This window comes from Nesoenas mayeri (genome assembly GCF_963082525.1).
Source record: "Nesoenas mayeri genome assembly, chromosome: 20".
In the NCBI taxonomy this organism is placed as follows: Eukaryota; Metazoa; Chordata; class Aves; order Columbiformes; family Columbidae; genus Nesoenas; species Nesoenas mayeri.
In genome coordinates this window covers 2,807,103-2,823,506 of record NC_137569.1, presented here as the reverse complement: position 1 = coordinate 2,823,506, position 16,404 = coordinate 2,807,103, and the positions used below count along the sequence as shown (strand labels likewise).

At 48.3% G+C, this 16,404-nt stretch overlaps 1 protein-coding gene across 3 annotated transcripts in view; it reads left to right on the top strand.

The window, feature by feature from the left end:
- YPEL2 (yippee like 2) overlaps nucleotides 1-16,404 on the top strand; it is a 34,457-nt gene continuing 18,053 nt past the window's right edge. Inside the window, exons 1-3 of one of the 3 annotated variants that reach the window (XM_080356909.1) lie at nucleotides 46-111; nucleotides 4,826-5,048; nucleotides 11,920-12,232. In XM_080356909.1, the coding sequence (XP_080213035.1) occupies nucleotides 12,116-12,232 (117 nt within the window). In that variant the 5' untranslated portion in view covers nucleotides 46-111; nucleotides 4,826-5,048; nucleotides 11,920-12,115. Of the gene's footprint in view, nucleotides 112-4,825; nucleotides 5,049-9,335; nucleotides 9,469-11,919; nucleotides 12,233-16,404 lie in introns of all 3 variants that reach the window. The other 2 variants (XM_080356910.1, XM_080356908.1) reach the window with 2 other exon arrangements.

Here is a 16,404-nt window from a genome sequence, read left to right as displayed (position 1 = left end):
GCGCCTATAAGGGGAGGGAGCCGGCAGGAGGGGGAGGGCGCTGCGGGGCTCCCCGTTTCGCGTCGCTCCGTCTGCGCTGGGGACGCGCTGGAGGCGGCCGCGCCGCGGACAGTGAGTGCGGCGGGGGGTGAGGGCCGGGCGGCCGGGCCGGGGGCGGCGGGGCCGGGGTGAGGCCGCCGCGCGGAGCTGCGCCACATCCGCGTCCCCCCCCGCCTCCCGCAGTGGGGCAGCGGGGGCGGCTGCGCGGAGCGGGGGGGGCGCTCCCCCGGGGTCTCCTGAGGGGAGCGGGCCGGGGCGCTGCGGGGCCGGCAGCGGGTGCGCTGGGCTGCCGCTGCGGGGCCGGGAGGGGGCAACAGGTCTGGGCCCGGGAGCGTGTCCAAGGGGCAGCCGGGGCGAGCGGAGGGAGCTGCGGGCAGGGGTGCCCGCCGGAGGAGGAGGAGGAGCGGGCACTTCCCACCGACCGTCTCGCTGTGGCGAGTAAATGCACAATAACAACCTGAGCCCCCGGTGGGCTCCGCGCCGGACACGAAGCCGTGCGGGGGGCTGGCGGCTCCGGGCGGGGTTCAGCATCTCCCCCGGCGCTGCGGGCGCCTCCTGGGCCGCTGTGAGCAGGGAGAAGCCGCTGCTGCTGCTCTATTTACCAACAGTGCTGCCGAGCCCCTGGAGAGCAGGCCTTGCCCGGCCGCTCGGTGCCGCACGGGTGACATCACGCCTGCTGTGGCCAAGCGGCGGCTGCGGGACACCGGGACACCGGCGGCCCGGGGGATGCTCGGCGGGCGGTTTCCTCACGGAGAGCCAGCTGGGGTAGCTTGGCTGGGCTGTGGTGGTGCTCTGGTCCCTGGTTAAGGGTGCAGCAGGTTCCTCTTCTGCACAGCGTGTGCTGAGGTCCAGGGTCAGAAGGTGCAATTCATGTCAAGGGTCCTTTTGCCTTTTGCTTCTCCACGGAAACTCCTGGGTTGGATGCAGAAAAGCCAGGCAAGTTTTGAGAAGTAGCCATGGAGTGAGCTGTGGGTCATAGCTTCAGATTTTAATGCTGATTTTTTTTTTTTTTTTTGAAGCCAAAAGCATTTGAAATGTTTCAATTCAAAACGTGGTTGTAATGGTGTAGGAAAAAGAAGTTGAATCATCACCCCTTTCCCCCACAATTTGCTAAAGTGAATCCGTCCCCGCTCTTTTTCTGGCCTCTGTCCTAGAACAGGAGGAGGACGGCCCAGCGAAGGGTGTTCTGAGCTGCAGACGGTGGGGAAGGGTGGGCTGGTTCCCCTGCCCTCCTGACACGGCCTCCCCAGGCCCCGCTGCCTGCTCCAAATCAGGATTTTCTGCTAATGCGTTTACAGTTACTTAAAGCTTATGCTGGGGAGCACAGAGACGCCTTTGCTGAGTTAGGCGGTTGTAAACAAGCCGATACTGAAGGAGCTCTACTTCTAATCCATGAGAGGATTCTGCCTGCAGAGGATGTATTTTGTGACTTCATTCTTGCAGAGCACTCGCGTCAGTGTTTTGTTTTAAGATCTTATCGAGTTGGGATCCACACCTCTCGTTTCTTGTAAACATTGTGTGACATGTAACGGCAGTGGTTGAACAGCGAATTGAGATGTTCTCCTTTTCTCACCAGATCCCTAGTTCTTGTTTCCTGCTAAAAGTGAGCCTGTGCTTTGAAGTGAAAGTTGGGAATGCTGTAGGGAGGGCAGAGATGTTGTTTTCATCTCGTGAAGATGTCAACTGCCTATTTTTTTTTAAGCTTTCTTTGCAGGTGTCTCTTTCATGGTGCCAGGATTGGAATAACTGGCAAAAGTGTGTTGATCATCATGCTCCCCTGTGTCCTCTGGATCACCAGATTTTGAATGAGTGATTTCCTTTCTTTGCTGTTTGTGGGTAGTTGTGTCAGGGCTGTCTTGAGGAAGCCAGCATCAGTACCTGTAAATCCACATTCCCTCAAAGGCTCCTTGACTCACGCATTGAATACCTGTTGCTGAGAGAGAATTTAATTAAGGAACTGGTCACTCTGGTGTAGGTCCTGGCTGGCAGTTCAGATCAAGTGTTGTACTACATGCTGCAAGGATTACAGAGGAGTAAACACCATTTATTTTGTGTTCTTGCATCATGGCCTTGCCTTCGACTGTGCGCGTGGAGGCCTCTTGAAGAAACACCAACAAAGCCGGGCTTTTGTTGGTCAGTAACTGGCAAACCTTTGCTTGAACCTGAGCAGGGTCTTCGTTAGAGGTTGGTTCTGAAGGGCTGGAGCAGTGGGGATCACAGAGCAGAGCCTGGAATGGAGAAACGGCCAGTTCAGCTCTCTTAGCTGCTTTGAAGCCATGATGTTCAAGGCAGATTGGGATATCTGGGTGTATTTATCACTTTGTAACCAGAGCAAAATATACTGTTGCCTTTTTCTTTTCCCGTCCTTGATAGAGCTGTAAGTTGGTCCTTTAGGATGTTCCCTCTTTCCCATGGTTGCTAATTCAGAGCTCTTGTCTTCTGGATCTAATTACAGTCACTAAAAACTGAGAATAGGTTTCCTTTTCCTTCCAGAAGCCAAGGCGAGTCCACAGAAGAGATGGACTACTGTGACTTGGGGATTTTTCGGTTCTTTAGAAGAGATCTTTAGCTGGTGAATCAGCACATCTGTTGGTGGGGTGATGCCGATTGAGCATCTGGACCTCTTTTTTCCCCAAACAAAGATGTTTTATAGTTTGTCTTCTTTGTGGGGGGGGAGAAAATGCAGTTTTGCGGGTGTGCTGCTGCTCCGGAGCTCTGGACCCTGGGCCTGAATCATGTTCCCTGTTGCCCCCATCAGCCCCTGCTCTTCATCCTGCACAAAACCCAGCAGTCAGTTCTATGTTTTGTGCTGTGTCTAATTTGCCATTTTGTTCCTCGTTTGTCAGGGCAAGTCGTTGTCTTGCAGGACATAATAAGCTGATTATTTGTGTGTTCTGACTTCGCAGCCCTCGACTCGATAGCCACGTCTGCCAGGCCTGTCTGGGAGTGTTTTTTACCCGCCGACACGGGATGTGTCGGACGTCGGGAGCAGCTTCGTCTCCGGAAGCGTCACCGGACTGGCCAAGCCACTTAAGGCTGCAGGAAATAACATAATTAATGAGACTTAGTTCTCCCGCATCTTGTACCTGACAATCTCAAAGCACTTGACAATGCTAATTAAAGCTAATCACACTCCTGTGTTTTTAGTAAATAGCTATTATCCCTGCTTCACTCTTGCTTTAACAAATGATAGTGCCAGGCAATGTGAGTCACTGGAAGTTATGGGAATCCAACCTGTAACAGCTGCTTTCCGGTCTCTTTGCGCTTATGTGTCTGAGCAGAGATCGTTTGTTTTACACCTGTTCAAGTGTCAGGACAGTGTGTTAAAAGGTGCGATGTTTTGCTGCCTCGCCAAAATACGTGGCGCTTTTTTCTTCCTGCTATTGTGACTCGTAAAGAACTAAACTCCCTAGGTCAAGCGAGGTCTATTAAAAGCTTCAAAAGCCGAGGACGCTTTGAATTTGCCCTTCAGAGAACTTTTTGATGGGCTGAGAGAGGGGGCAGAGCAGTGTCAGCGCTGCTCTCTCGCTTCTCCTGTTTCACGTTGGCGGTGGCTTCACTGCGAGGACAGAAATGCAGCGCGGTGTCGCCTGCGTGTTCACGGCTCGGCCACGGAACTCGACGTTTCGGTGATGAAATACTCCTGAAGGGTGGCTTGAGCAGTATGTTATTAAAAACAGATTGTCCAGCATCACACACAAAAAAGATGGAGTTAATAATTAACTGTGGAGAGGGGGGGGAAAAAAACTCTTTAACGAGAATCCCGGGAGCTCCCAGCTGAAGAGCTGCGAGAGGTGAGTCAGTTCACATACCTTGGCAGGAACCGCAGGTTCGTGGGGAAATCCAGGAGGAACTAATGACAGAAACTGGCAGGGTAGCAGCTGACTGGCCGTCTTACACTAGATTTAGTTATAAAGGAACTGTCGTGTGAAGACTCGAGCTATAAATCTTCACCTGACTTTGCCTCCTTGACATACGAGTTGCTGCTCTGTCAATGGAAATGAAAGCTAGAAGGAAGATGGAGAGTTAGTACCTCATTAATATAGTAACCGTTGCATAAAAAGTGTTACTGGCAGAGGTCGGTCAGAAGTCAACATCTTATCCTTGGCTTTGCTCAGAAAAAGAGACTGATGTAGATAAATAAAGCAACTCTCGTGTGACAGCCGCACTTGTGCGTGGTGTGAGGTTGGGTGAGGGGAAGAACCCTCTGAGCAGATGGAAACCTCCAGGATTTGACCAGGGGAGCCTGCAAACAGTGAGTCATGACAGGCAGATGTGGCAGATCCTTCGTGCAGCTGCAAATGACTTTGAGGATGTTGGGAGGATGCTTACAAGAGATAATGTTCTCACCGTGTTCCCTGTCAGCACCCAGCTGTTATCAGGGAAACAGGTGATCCATCCAGCAGACCAAATGAATTAAATCTAGTCATGCCTGCGTTTGCCAAAATGGAATGTAATAAAACAATCTAAGGAGCACAAAGGTAACGATAAGAGATGATTTGGATAGCTAGACTGTTCTACAATTAAAACAAACGAGGAAGAGAAGTTAGGAAGGTACAGAGTGTTTGCATTTTGTCAGTAATTGCTCAGCTGGGGGGACAGAGCTTTTCCCTGATGTCTTTTGTTCAGCTTGGAACTAGAATAGCAAGACAAGGCTCATCTTCATTTGTAGAACCCTGTATATACATAATATTGGCAAAATCTGGTGTCCTTGATGTGTGGCTCTGGGCACAAACATCAGGTTGGATGTGCTGCTTTCTCAGGTCGGATGTGTTGCTTTCTTCAGCAGGAAGATGGGTATGAGCTGAAGAGCTGATTGAGCCATTGCTGTTGTTTCACTCGAGTGCATCGTATCCACTCGGCCAATGCAGCTGAAGGACTGTGAGCCCGTCGCTGGGGATGCTGGCTGGAGGTTTCCTGAAACGTAAAGGAGGAAATTAAGCCATTTGTGCTTTAAATTAATTCAGCTCGCAGTCCTTGTTTATTTGTGGCGAAAGCTGGATTTGCTGGTAGGAACAATTTCATGTTTTCCCTGGCTGACTGTGATGCTTTGCTGCTCAGATGTTTCCTCCTGCACTGGGTAACGTGTGCTGGCATCTGTTGCGACTGATGTGGATGGTACCTGCGCGGTGAAGGTGGGCAGCCTGCAGCGCCAGCGCTCGCCGTGCCGCTCCTGATCAGCAGCGCAGGCTCCTCTGCGTTGCAAAGATATGGCTGCCAGGCAACTCGGGGGGAGTGGGAAGCAGATTCAGCCGGAGGTGTCAGTCCCTCCTTGCAGAGCCAAATCCTGCAGTCGCTGTTCATGCGGTTTGGTAGAAAGACCCAGAAAAGATAAAAAATGTTGGAGCCAGCCCTGTGAGATGATGCCTGTTCCGGCTGCTTTGTGCCTTCTGAGATGAAATTGTAAAGGGAAGAATTTGATTAAAATTTCCAGAATGATTTCCTTTTCCCTGCGTCCCAGTGGTGTCTGGTGCGTCTGAGCGGATTGTTTTGAAATCTTTGTTCTGAAATGCGGGGAGAGGCGAGTTAGCGGTTCTGACGCTGAACGGTCCGAGTCCAGCCGTAGGTCTGTAAATAAATTCAGAAAGGTGTCATGGTCGTCTGATCTCTGTAGTCTGCAGCCAGGAGAGAAGCATCTCTGCCCTGTTTTCCTTGAGCTGTTTTAACCTGATCTTTGCTTTCTGGTCCGTCGTGCGCTGTGGTTCAAGACAAGCAGCTCTTGCTGTGGATACAGGAGTCGCCTGGACTCGCTGCTCAGCTCGTGGTTGCACTTGAGAACCTGAAAATGCACCGATGTGGGTGTTACCTCTTTAAAAAAACGAGTGAAACTTTTAAATTTGATTTAATCTCCAAATTGGCAGAAGGTAAAGCAACTGTGTGAAGAACAGTTGTTTTAAAATCACTTTGGTTTTACTAAGTTACGGATTAATGGTGTATACAGTGACAGAGCTAGATGGACTTAAACCCAAAGTGAGTCTTAAAGATTTGCTCTTTGTTCCTTTTAAGTTTCAGCTCGTTTTATGTGCCTTCCACATCATCTCCATGGACAGTCTCTCTATTGGAGAGAGACCAGGAAGGTGGATGTAGGGCTGCTGAGTCTATTTTTGATGGCAAGATTGTTGATAGACCGACATATTGCCTATTTCTAAAAAAGAAAACAAAAATACAGCACCTTTAAAACGTGATTATAATAATCGCAGTGGCAGTTTTAATGTTGATGCTGTTCAGCAGAACAGTAACTCAGTGTTTTTCCAGGCTGGGGTATGTGGAGCGCGGCAGGTGCAGCACGGTTGGCGTCCCTGTCCCTCATTCACTATGGCCAGACAGTCTCCAATTGCTTTTTGCTGAATCCCTCTGTTTTTTTTTAATGCCCTCTAGTGGTTACCTGGCAGTTGTCTGCAATATTGTTTGCCATCACAATTGCCTTTTGCATCCATCTATCCTTCCAGATCCTTTTTCCCAGAGTCATTAGATGCTTCCCGGCACCGAAGGGCATTGTCCCCAGTGCGTGCAGAGAGAACCAGCACCGCAGAAACAAAGTGGCTTGGTAGGAGATATCCAGAGGAATAAAAGGGGTTAAATATCTTTCCAGTTGGAGGCTATCTAAATGAGAAACCTGCTCCATACTATTGTTTGTATTGTGGTTGTGTCCATATATCTGATAAAAGTGCAGAGGCGGCATTAGAGAAGGACACGGTTCATGTGTCAGTAGTGACTTGTGTTGATTGCACTGAGCTGCGTGCCGTGTCATCTCATCAAGTGTTGGAAATTGGTGCATTTCAGAACCTGATACAGAAGGAGTAAAGATACGTCATGTACACCCACATCTTATTTAAACTCCGTTCTTGGCTTTCCCTTGTGTTCCGCGTTTAAATTCAGAATGGTCATCCTTTCTTTTGGGGCCTTTCACAATGTACATCCCACCCTCCTGCCCTCAGATAATCTGGCTCAATCTTTTCCAGAGCTGCCTCCAAGCAGGGTCTTTTCTTGCAATACCACAAAGCTCCTTCACTGGAGCCTCAGCACCTGGAATTCTGAAACTAACTTTTATTCCGTTGGGAAGACCGGCAAAACTGGGCATTAAACCCAGGCTCTAGTCGCAGCTTAGAGACCAGCCTTCCCCTTTGGAACCGCAGTGTGTTAAGTAATGTTTAGGCAGCTTCCAGGTCAAGAAAACCCTGCTGAGTAAATGTGTTTAACCCAAGCATTTTCTCAGAATCGTACTAAGACCCTACAGCACAGGCGGCTGCTGCAATAGTTTGTGACCTCGTAGAAATGGAAGACTCTCCAAACCCCATTCCGCTTGTTCTTTCATTGCATTTGGCATACGTACATCTCTGATTCTTTCTATATTAATGAGAAGAAACACCAAAGAAGGAAGGCTGGGTTTCCAAAGATATGGACTTCTTTAAGACCTACTACAGGCAGCTTTCTGTAGCATTTGCTATGTTTTAATAAATACTTAAATGGACTAAAGTTTATCTTAAAAATCAAATAATCCATGAAACAAGCCCTCAGACCCAACAAACCTGTTGTTTGCCCTGCCAGAAGGAACAGGAACATTTGCATCTGAGCTGCACTGCACATGGCTTTTATGCAAAATTAGGCTTCTCTGTGGTGGTTTTTGTTCTCTGCCATTGTGCCATATGGACTCGTACAAGCAGTAGCCTTGTCTGGCAAGCGTTTGGCACGGACTTGGCATTTCTCGGTTTTGCGTTTCCTGAATCATTAACAGCTTCATGTTGCACAGGTGGAGGGTGAAGGCTGAACCAAAAAGTTGTTGGAACTGCACAATGCGTGTCCTGGTTTTTCCTTTGTGGAGGTGGCGTCTGCTTCAAAGGGAGCGGGGCAGCCCTGGCACACAGTGCGCGCAGCCAATTCTCCCCCCGATAACCACAACAAATGATGCTGAGAAGCTTTTTCCCCTAGAACTCTTTCCTTTTCTCTAGACCAGTTTTCTGACTTCCTGTGAACTAATTGATACGCAGAGATTTCTGTTCCATCCTGAGTGCATCCATCCCAGAGATAAATTTCTCTTGAAGAAGGACAAAAGGCAAAATACTGGTTTATGTTGCTGGTGACAGATACTTATCTCTCTCTAACAGTGCTGAGCGTGCTGATAAAGTAATCAAAGCTCATCGTTCTGATAAACCAGAGGCACAGCCTAAAATCAGCCCCCTGCCTTTGTTCTGCGGTAGAATGAATGCACCATTAGCTGTTAAATGTAGTTTAATTCAAAGGTGTTTGCTACTAGGCCAGAAAAAAACAAAATTAAAAATAGGGTTTTGCGTTGCTGAGAGCCACAGATCCAATCTAATACATTTTGAGATAATATTTGAGACAGAAATGGGTTTTACAAGCTGCTAGCTGTGCTTATAGGATGTAAGAAAGTATTTGCTATTGTTTTTCCCTCTCCTGTACTATGATGAGGACAGAACTTTTGTGAGATAGTGCACAAGTGACCAGGCTGTTGGGCTGAATGCTGTATGAAGGTGGTGCCTTTATAAAGCGTGGCTGCCATATAGGAGCTTATCCGAAGGGTTTTTTCATGGTAGTTTCTTACTGAGGTTTCCCACCAAGATCTTAACTGGCAAATCTTCATTCTCACGCCTGCTTTAAGCAGAGAGATCCGTTTGATTTGCCTTCTCAGCACAGTACTGAGAACAGGAATCGCAATTAATCTTAATCTGGGCTCTGATATCATCTCACTTTAATATTGTGTTTTTGTCTGCTTCGAAAAGGTCAAATGTTTTTGTTGATGTTAAATGTGTTAGGAGGTCAAATACATGAATGCTCACGAAATGCTTTTGCAGAAAGCTGCATGCAGCAGATAATTTGTGTGTGTGTTCATTTCTCTGTTACATAAACGCAGCTGTAGGATTTCCTGGTTTACTCGTTGTTCTGGTGCTCAGGAGGCCTGGACGGAGGGGTCGGCAAACAACAAATAAGGGGATTGCTCTTATATTATTCTGGTTGGATACCGTTTGTGTCTGTGTTCGGCTCTGATGCCTGTGGGCTGCTTTCTCCAGCCATTCTGCTGCAGCACTAGGCAGCTGATCAGAAAAATAAGTGTTTGGCACAGCAGGATGGGAGGGAAGGAGTAAAACTGGTGGTGGGTATGTTCACCTGTCTGTGCTAAAGAAAAGGAGAGACGGGGGATTGCAGCATTTCATTGCAAATCAGTGGAATCCGAGGTTTAGGCACAATCTGTTTTCTCATTCAGAATGGGGTGAGGTGATTGCCAGCCCTCGCGCTTTCCTCCAGATGGTCTGTCCAACGTAATCTGTTCCTTCCAGACAGCGCCTTGGAATCCAATTGCGTTTGGCCCCAGAAAGAGCACACTCAGTCTCCCGCTTCCGTGCGCTTGGAGGACAAGGCACATGGCTCACAAATTCCAGGTTCCCAGTTCTGTGGCGGCTGGGATATAAGGTATCGGCTGCTGAATTCGGGGCTTGGCATTTGGGGATGGTTCTGTTGTCTTGTGAGTGTAGAGGCTGGTGTGTGGTCAGTTCAGCAGTGTGAGGATCTGTTGCTTTTACTTACATCTAGTCAGCAGAAAATAAGGACGGATTCTGCTTTGATTTGCATCTTGTTTGTGCCCCGTTGCAAACTTAAGGTTCAGTCATCAAAGTCCTTGTCGCTGTGGAGGGGAAAACAATGCTGTCTAATGCAAAACTGTTATAACCTGAAATTATAATACCTCAGTTTTGACAACATTGCACGTGGAGGACTCGGGCAGGATACAGGTGAAGACTGCCTGATTTCTCTTATTTCTCAGATTAGTGCAAAAGATAAATCTTGCTGATGCCCAGAGATGCAGCTGTGTAGCAAATAGCACACAGGCAGTCTGCTCAGTTACAGGTTGGCCACATGAATTCCTGGCAAGAGCCTTTTTGACTGTACAAGAGGAGATTTAGATCCTAACCATCTGCTAAGTGAGCAGTTCTGTGTCAGGATGGGTCGTCCAAAGCTCTCACTGTAACTATAATTGGGAAAGGTTAATCTGTTTACTTAGTGTTTGTGAAGAGCTTTAAGGATGAAAAGTGCTACGTAAGTGCTGACTATTATGATCATGATAGATATGCTTTATCAGCAGTTTGCAGGATGAGTAAGTCTTTTTCTTCTTTCCCATTTGAGTGTAAGGGACCTGCCCTCTGGAGAGCAGAAGAAAAATATTTCAAAAAAAAGGGGAAAATGGGTATCCTGTTGTTGACTGGTGCCTGTACCCTGTTGAGCACTGTGCACGGTTGTAATATCATGGACCTTATCACCAAATGATGCCCATGGGAGCCTGTGCCAACCTTCCCGTGTAGAGTTTGGAGGATCTGTTCACTGGGCAGCTTGTGGACCGTGTTCCTGGCTCTCAGGGGTGGACCAGCAGGTGATGCTCTCAGAAGCGCTAAAGAACTTGGGTGCCTTGAATCTTCTTTTTCAGTGATGCTGAGAAGACTTAAGGAGCAGAATATTGAAGACGAGTGTTTCCGTAATGGTGCTTTACCTACGTGATGAGGGGTTTTTTGCACATCTCGCTGTCTGACGGTGAGGCTTTCCAGCAGGGAGCTATTTTAGCAATGTAGCAGCACACTGACCTGGGCTGGCTTTATTCTAACCTAGAAGATTATCAGCTGTGATTCAGGCAAGTTACGCACGCTGGCTCAGAGACCAGCTCTTAAGCTCTTGTACTTTTCTGTTTTGTCCACTTCAGAAATCCCCATTGCAGGTCAGCTGTGGGGGGTTTATTTCTTGTTTCTCGTGGTCTTTTTGGGGTAACGTTGTTCCAGTATTTGATGCACAGAGTGCAGACTCAGAAACTGAACAGAATCACATGTTTTATGGCAAGGAAAATCCTCCTGGGAGGAGCAGCCAGAGTTCGTGATTAATTTCTAGAGCATGCATGCACGCCATGTTTCGGGGAGGGAGGGGAGCTGCCTCCTTTACCCTTTATGCTTCTTCCATCCTCAGAAGGAACACTTGTAGCTGGTACGGCTTAGAGATGTGGGATCTGAAAAACTGATTTCTGCCAACAAAAAGAGGCCCAGACTTGAGCTGCCTTGCAGGTTCTGTCAGTTGATGTCAGATTGTAAAATGGTGTTTCCATCCTCAATAGGATTCTTAACTGTCTCTTGCTATCAAGAATAGTCTTTGGAGGCTGATCCTCGCTTTGACTGCTGTCAGATGTTCCGAGTTTAAAAAAAAAAAAGATAATAAATGCTAGAGTGTGGTTTATAGAGTAGCTTCTACATTTGGAGCCTGCCAGGAGTTCTAAAGGAGAGCGTAATGCAGTAAAGCTCCATTTCCCATGTGGAAACTGGGGCAGAATGGAGAGAACAACTGGTTTGGTGGCTCGTGCGCTTTTCTGGTGGCTGAGGAGACCCAGGTCATGGTTTTCCCACAGGTTTCTGGGCTGTCCCGTCAGCGGGTCACGCTGGGTGGCAGCCGGCAGGGCTGGCTGGGGGTCCCGGTTTTCTCCCGGTCCAGCAGGACCCAGCTTCTCCAAGCGCTGGTGCGGAGATGGGCCTCGGTGCGTGCGGCTCTGCAGGGGCGTTTGGGACAGACTAAGCTTGGTGAAAATAGTATTTTTAGCATCTTTGTGGCTCCGTAGTCACTTGCAAATCCATTAACTGCTGAAAGAACAGAGATTGCGGTGGGAAGATGGTAGATAACAGAAGCAGGGAGATGTGAGGGCAGTCGGCGAATCAGTGGTGGAGCTGTGAATGAAACTCTGTCCTCTTTGATCCAAGCTGCAGACATCACACCCATCTCCTGGCTGCTCTGACTCTTCCCTGCTCTCTCCATCAAAGGCTGGATCGTTCCGTGGGCTCAGAGACCATTTTGTGAGCTGAGTGTTCTGTCTCTGTTCTTTTTTTTTTTTGAACTTAGGTTTGTGCGAATTCCCCCGTTCCCTCTGCCCGAATCTCTTCCTCTGAAGCGGTCACCAGCGTGTGGAGCCTGCCCCACACCCGTCACCTGCCAAACCACGGCCTTTACCTGCGTGTTCCGCTGTTTCCCGTGCGACCCGTCCTGCGGGAGCGCCTCCTGGGCCACCCCCGAGTTCACGCAGCGCTCCGTGGCTCCAATGGTGAAGATGACAAGGTCCAAGACTTTCCAGGCGTATCTGCCTTCGTGCCACAGGACCTACAGCTGCATCCACTGCCGGGCTCATCTCGCCAACCACGATGAGCTCATTTCCAAGGTACGTGCGTGGCCTCGCCCGCAGGTGCTGGGCGGGCGCCTCCTCCCCGGGGAGCGGAAGGCGCGTTCGCCCTCGCTGCGGGTCACTTGGTGTGGCCTGAACCGGTACCGCTGTTTATTTTTGCTTGGAAAATTGGCTGGCAGCCTGAACGGCCTATTTGCAAGCTGCTGGTTTTGTTTTAAGTGATTCCCGCTGCCCTTACTTATTTTTTCAAAGCTTTGGGGTGGACTAGATGGTCTCCAGAGGTCCCTTCCAAGCCCAACCATTCTGCGATCTTGAAAATAGCTGTAGGGGACAGTTTTCCACCTTTGGGCCTCTAGAGCGCTTACAGTTGGTCCATCTCTCCCATGATACTGCCTCCTCCCTCTCATTTCCAGTTGTAAAACTGCACTACCTGATGGCCAGGACTGTGTGAATTACCTTCCTGATACTTCTTGTTCGTGTACGTGCTTTTCAGCACAGCCAAAGGGTTGTTGCATGGTTGTGATTTGGAGGTGAAGTGTTTGGAGATGTTCTCTTTGCTGAACTCAGAGCTGCACCAAACAACTACACTAAAGCCCCTAGTGAAGGGGAGGTTCTCTGATGCTTCTACCAAAATACAAGATAACTTTCCAAAGACTGAGAGTTGTTGCTCAAACCCTCATATTGTTGCCATTCTACTAACAAGACTTTGCAGTGGAAAAGCAAGGGGTGGATAGTGGGCTGTGCTCGGAGCTGGGGTGGGTTGAAGTATTCTGTCCTGTCTTCTGATCTGTTGATCACAAGGGAAAAGGGCTTGAGGATAAGCTAAATTAAAAGCTTTCAGAGCTGGTAGGTCAGGGGCCTTTACAGAAGCAGCAGGCCAGTAAGAGGATCTCTTTCTGAAGTGTGAAAACTAAACGTTCTCGAGTGTCTGTTGGAGCCTGCAGTGCCTGGCTGTGGTCAGGCATCAAGTTTCCAGGTTCTGGCTGCCTCGGCAATCAACTATTTAATAAAGTTCATTCAGTTTGTAAAGTTTGTGTTAGGAAAAGCAGACACACCGTAAGATTTATTAGCTGAGAGGCAATAGTGCTGTGAGCTCTGTGTGAGTGTGCACAACTTAAACCAGTTCAGCTTCTCAGAGCAGCCTTGAGGGAAAGGCCGGGGTTGGAAGGGACAGAGGTGCCCTGCCCGTTGGAACCGGTGTGCTGCTTCCCCTTCCTGTTGGCATGGGAAAGACTGGAATGTGTCACCTTGCACCAAGGGTGTCTGTCCTTCCAAGCTTGACATCTGAGCAGCTCTGCGTGTCCTTTGGGATTCTCCGTGCTGGGTGCTCAGATGTCTCCTCTCCCATCAGAGGCCACCTCCATCCTTTCTCTCTCGGTTGTTGCGTGGGCCAGGTTGATCCGCACCTCCATGGTGTCTCCATGCCAAACAATTGAATTTAAATATTCTGGTACGAATAATGCTGATTGCGGACTGCTACAATTTTGGTTTTTCCAATTTGTGAATAGACAGGCTTCCTATTAGGACTCACTTGTGAGTCATTCTGGGCCTGGTGAGGGTTCCCCTTGCTCTGGTACAGTTGCAGTTGTTCTAGCAGAGCTGTCCCTGGGGACCGTCAAGCCTCGGGCTCTTCAAGAGGAGGAGTTTGTACAGTTCCTCAACAGAAAGAAGGTTTGAAATGTAAATGGCAACAGCAGCCTGAATGTGAAATATGTTGAACCCCTCAGACCTGCTACGTGACTCCTGTGCTCAGTTGAGATATCTGTAAAGTGGGGTAGTCACTCCCCTGCCTTTCTGTTGGGAGTTGTTACCAGCTGGATTCTCTGTTGGAATACGATACGGTTTACTGTGCAAAGAAGACTTGTTTTACTTATTGCTTTTATGGTGGGTTAGAATTTGCACTCTGCTTTTTTGTCTTTCTGACGCGGCTGGTCCCCAGCCGGGGCAAACACAAGCATGTGCGCGCCCGGTGCTTTCACCTCTGACATTTCCTTCCCCAACTTGCTCCACGTCCACGATCGATGGCGTCCCCTGCGCGGTACAGCCAGCTTTGCAGGTGAGCAGCTTCCAGCAGGGCAATGCCAGCGCTGCAGGCTGCTCCGAATTGGAGCTTCCAGCCATCGAGGCATGAAGTAACTGCCCAAGAATGCTGACTGCTAAAATGTGGACACGGGAGGGAAGGTATGAAAGCGCAATATGAGGCTGTGTGCATTGAATCATGGAAGTATTAACTACGGTGTGCTACGGTGCTTGTATCTGCTCGTTCTGAAAGTTCATTGTAGACCGCGATGTAAATTTGTAATAGCGTTGGGACCACGTTGCTAGTGGGCAATGCAGCTTGGATGTAAAAGGTTTAGGGGTTTAGGTTTTATTTTTCATAGTTCTAAACCCTGTAAGATACATTATTTGTAGAACTGAAAAACTTTCTAAAACAAGTAATTGTGCAATCATAATTTGTACAACTGAGAACAGAAGGGCAGTCCCTGCCTCAAGGGGTTTCCGATATGTGTAGAAACTTTTCCCAGGCAAACTTAAATAGTCATCTTTTTATCTGTTTGAGTTAGATTTTAAACGTCTCCCTGAGGCCTTCTGCAGTTCTTTCATCACAGCCTGGTATTAGCATCTGAGACCCAGGCAGTGCAATTGCCATGCTTGGTTTGCGTGTGAAAATGTGGCAAATGGAAGGAAGAAACAAGCACCGTGAGGACTGGGGAGGGAGGGGAAGATTTTGTCGGACTGGAGTGTTTCTCAGACTGAAGCGTATCCCGTCTTGAACCTGACTATGACACTTTAATCGGAACAGCCCAAATGACACCATCTTTGGAAGAGTTCCCCAGAAAACAAGCTTTTATGTAACAGCAGGGTGTTGGTGGTTTGGCGTGATGAAGTTAATTCCTCTGTTCCTTTTGCCCCAAGTTGCGCAGAGACCACATGAGAGCCATGAGCTTTTAGCTCCTTTGGATACACACGAGTCGCAGCATTGGCTCGTGCCGTTGGCTGGAACACGAGCTGGAGCTGAATCCCAGTATTGTTCTATGGCAGTCAATACTTTATTTCCTCTTCATCTCCAAGTTTCCCCCTTAGCCCTTCAGCACCAGCGTTAACTTACTCTGACTTCAAAGTGTTTTGCCGGGACCACGTATCCAAAACCTCTTTGACAAATACGCCTTGGCAGGACAGTTTTTGCTCTCTTTTCTGCTTAAGGAAAACCTTGTGCATTAAAACAAGTGGAAGGTTTCTCAATAAGCTATTGCTATTTAAAGAAAATAATCGATGCAGAGGCTTTTAAGAAGATCCGAAGCTGTTACATGAAGCCGGTTACTAAAATGTTGCCTTCTTACTTGGCCTTTTATCTTCTGCAACTGACGGGAGAAAGTGGTTTGGTATGTCTGATTTGTAATAAGATCTAAATTGTGGGTTAGATCGTCTGGCCAAGAAGGGCCTTATAGACTTAGGAAATACAAGGTGATAAGATAGATTGGGTGGAGTAAGTAACTAGTTTCCTTTTATACGTTCCTTTGGTGTCTGGGTTAGCATGAGTGGAGGTTCTTGTTCCCTTGTAGCGAAGCATCATTTAAAAATCTCTGCCAAATTTAGTACATTCTCTTGTTTCATTGCTTTTTCCAATGCCTGAGTGGACCGAGACTTGGGGAACTCCGCCTTGCCCTGCAACAGATTCATCTGTGACCTTGAGTAAGTCCCTTCATCTCTTTGTTCCTCCTTTCCCCACCTGTACAATTGAAATGCTGCTGGTTTGTCCAGTCTGCTTGGAAGATAAAGCTTTGGAGCAGGTACTGTCTGCTCTTAGGAATTAGTACAGTGTGTCCTAATCCTCTTTGGCTTTACTGTAAAAACAAAAACACCATGCCAGGCGACTGTGGTTCAAAAGCGTATTCCAATGCCTTCCAATTGCCAAAAAAATAAGTGAAAGATACTTGTTACGTTTATCTTTCCCAGACACAGCATTCCCATGGCTTTTAGAATGTTCGAGAAACATCTATATTTGATAATTAATGGTGGCAGAACTTCTCTAGGAAGGAGATGGAGGGGCTCTTCTTGGGAAATGGGCCTTCCGCATCACTTTCTAGTGGGGCCTGGGGGAGCAGCCAACATAAAATAGACATTTACCAGTGTAAATGACATCTTAAAGTGGCAGATGTGATGCTGGTTTCTGCCTACTCTGTGCTCTTCACATCCTTCATCAGCCT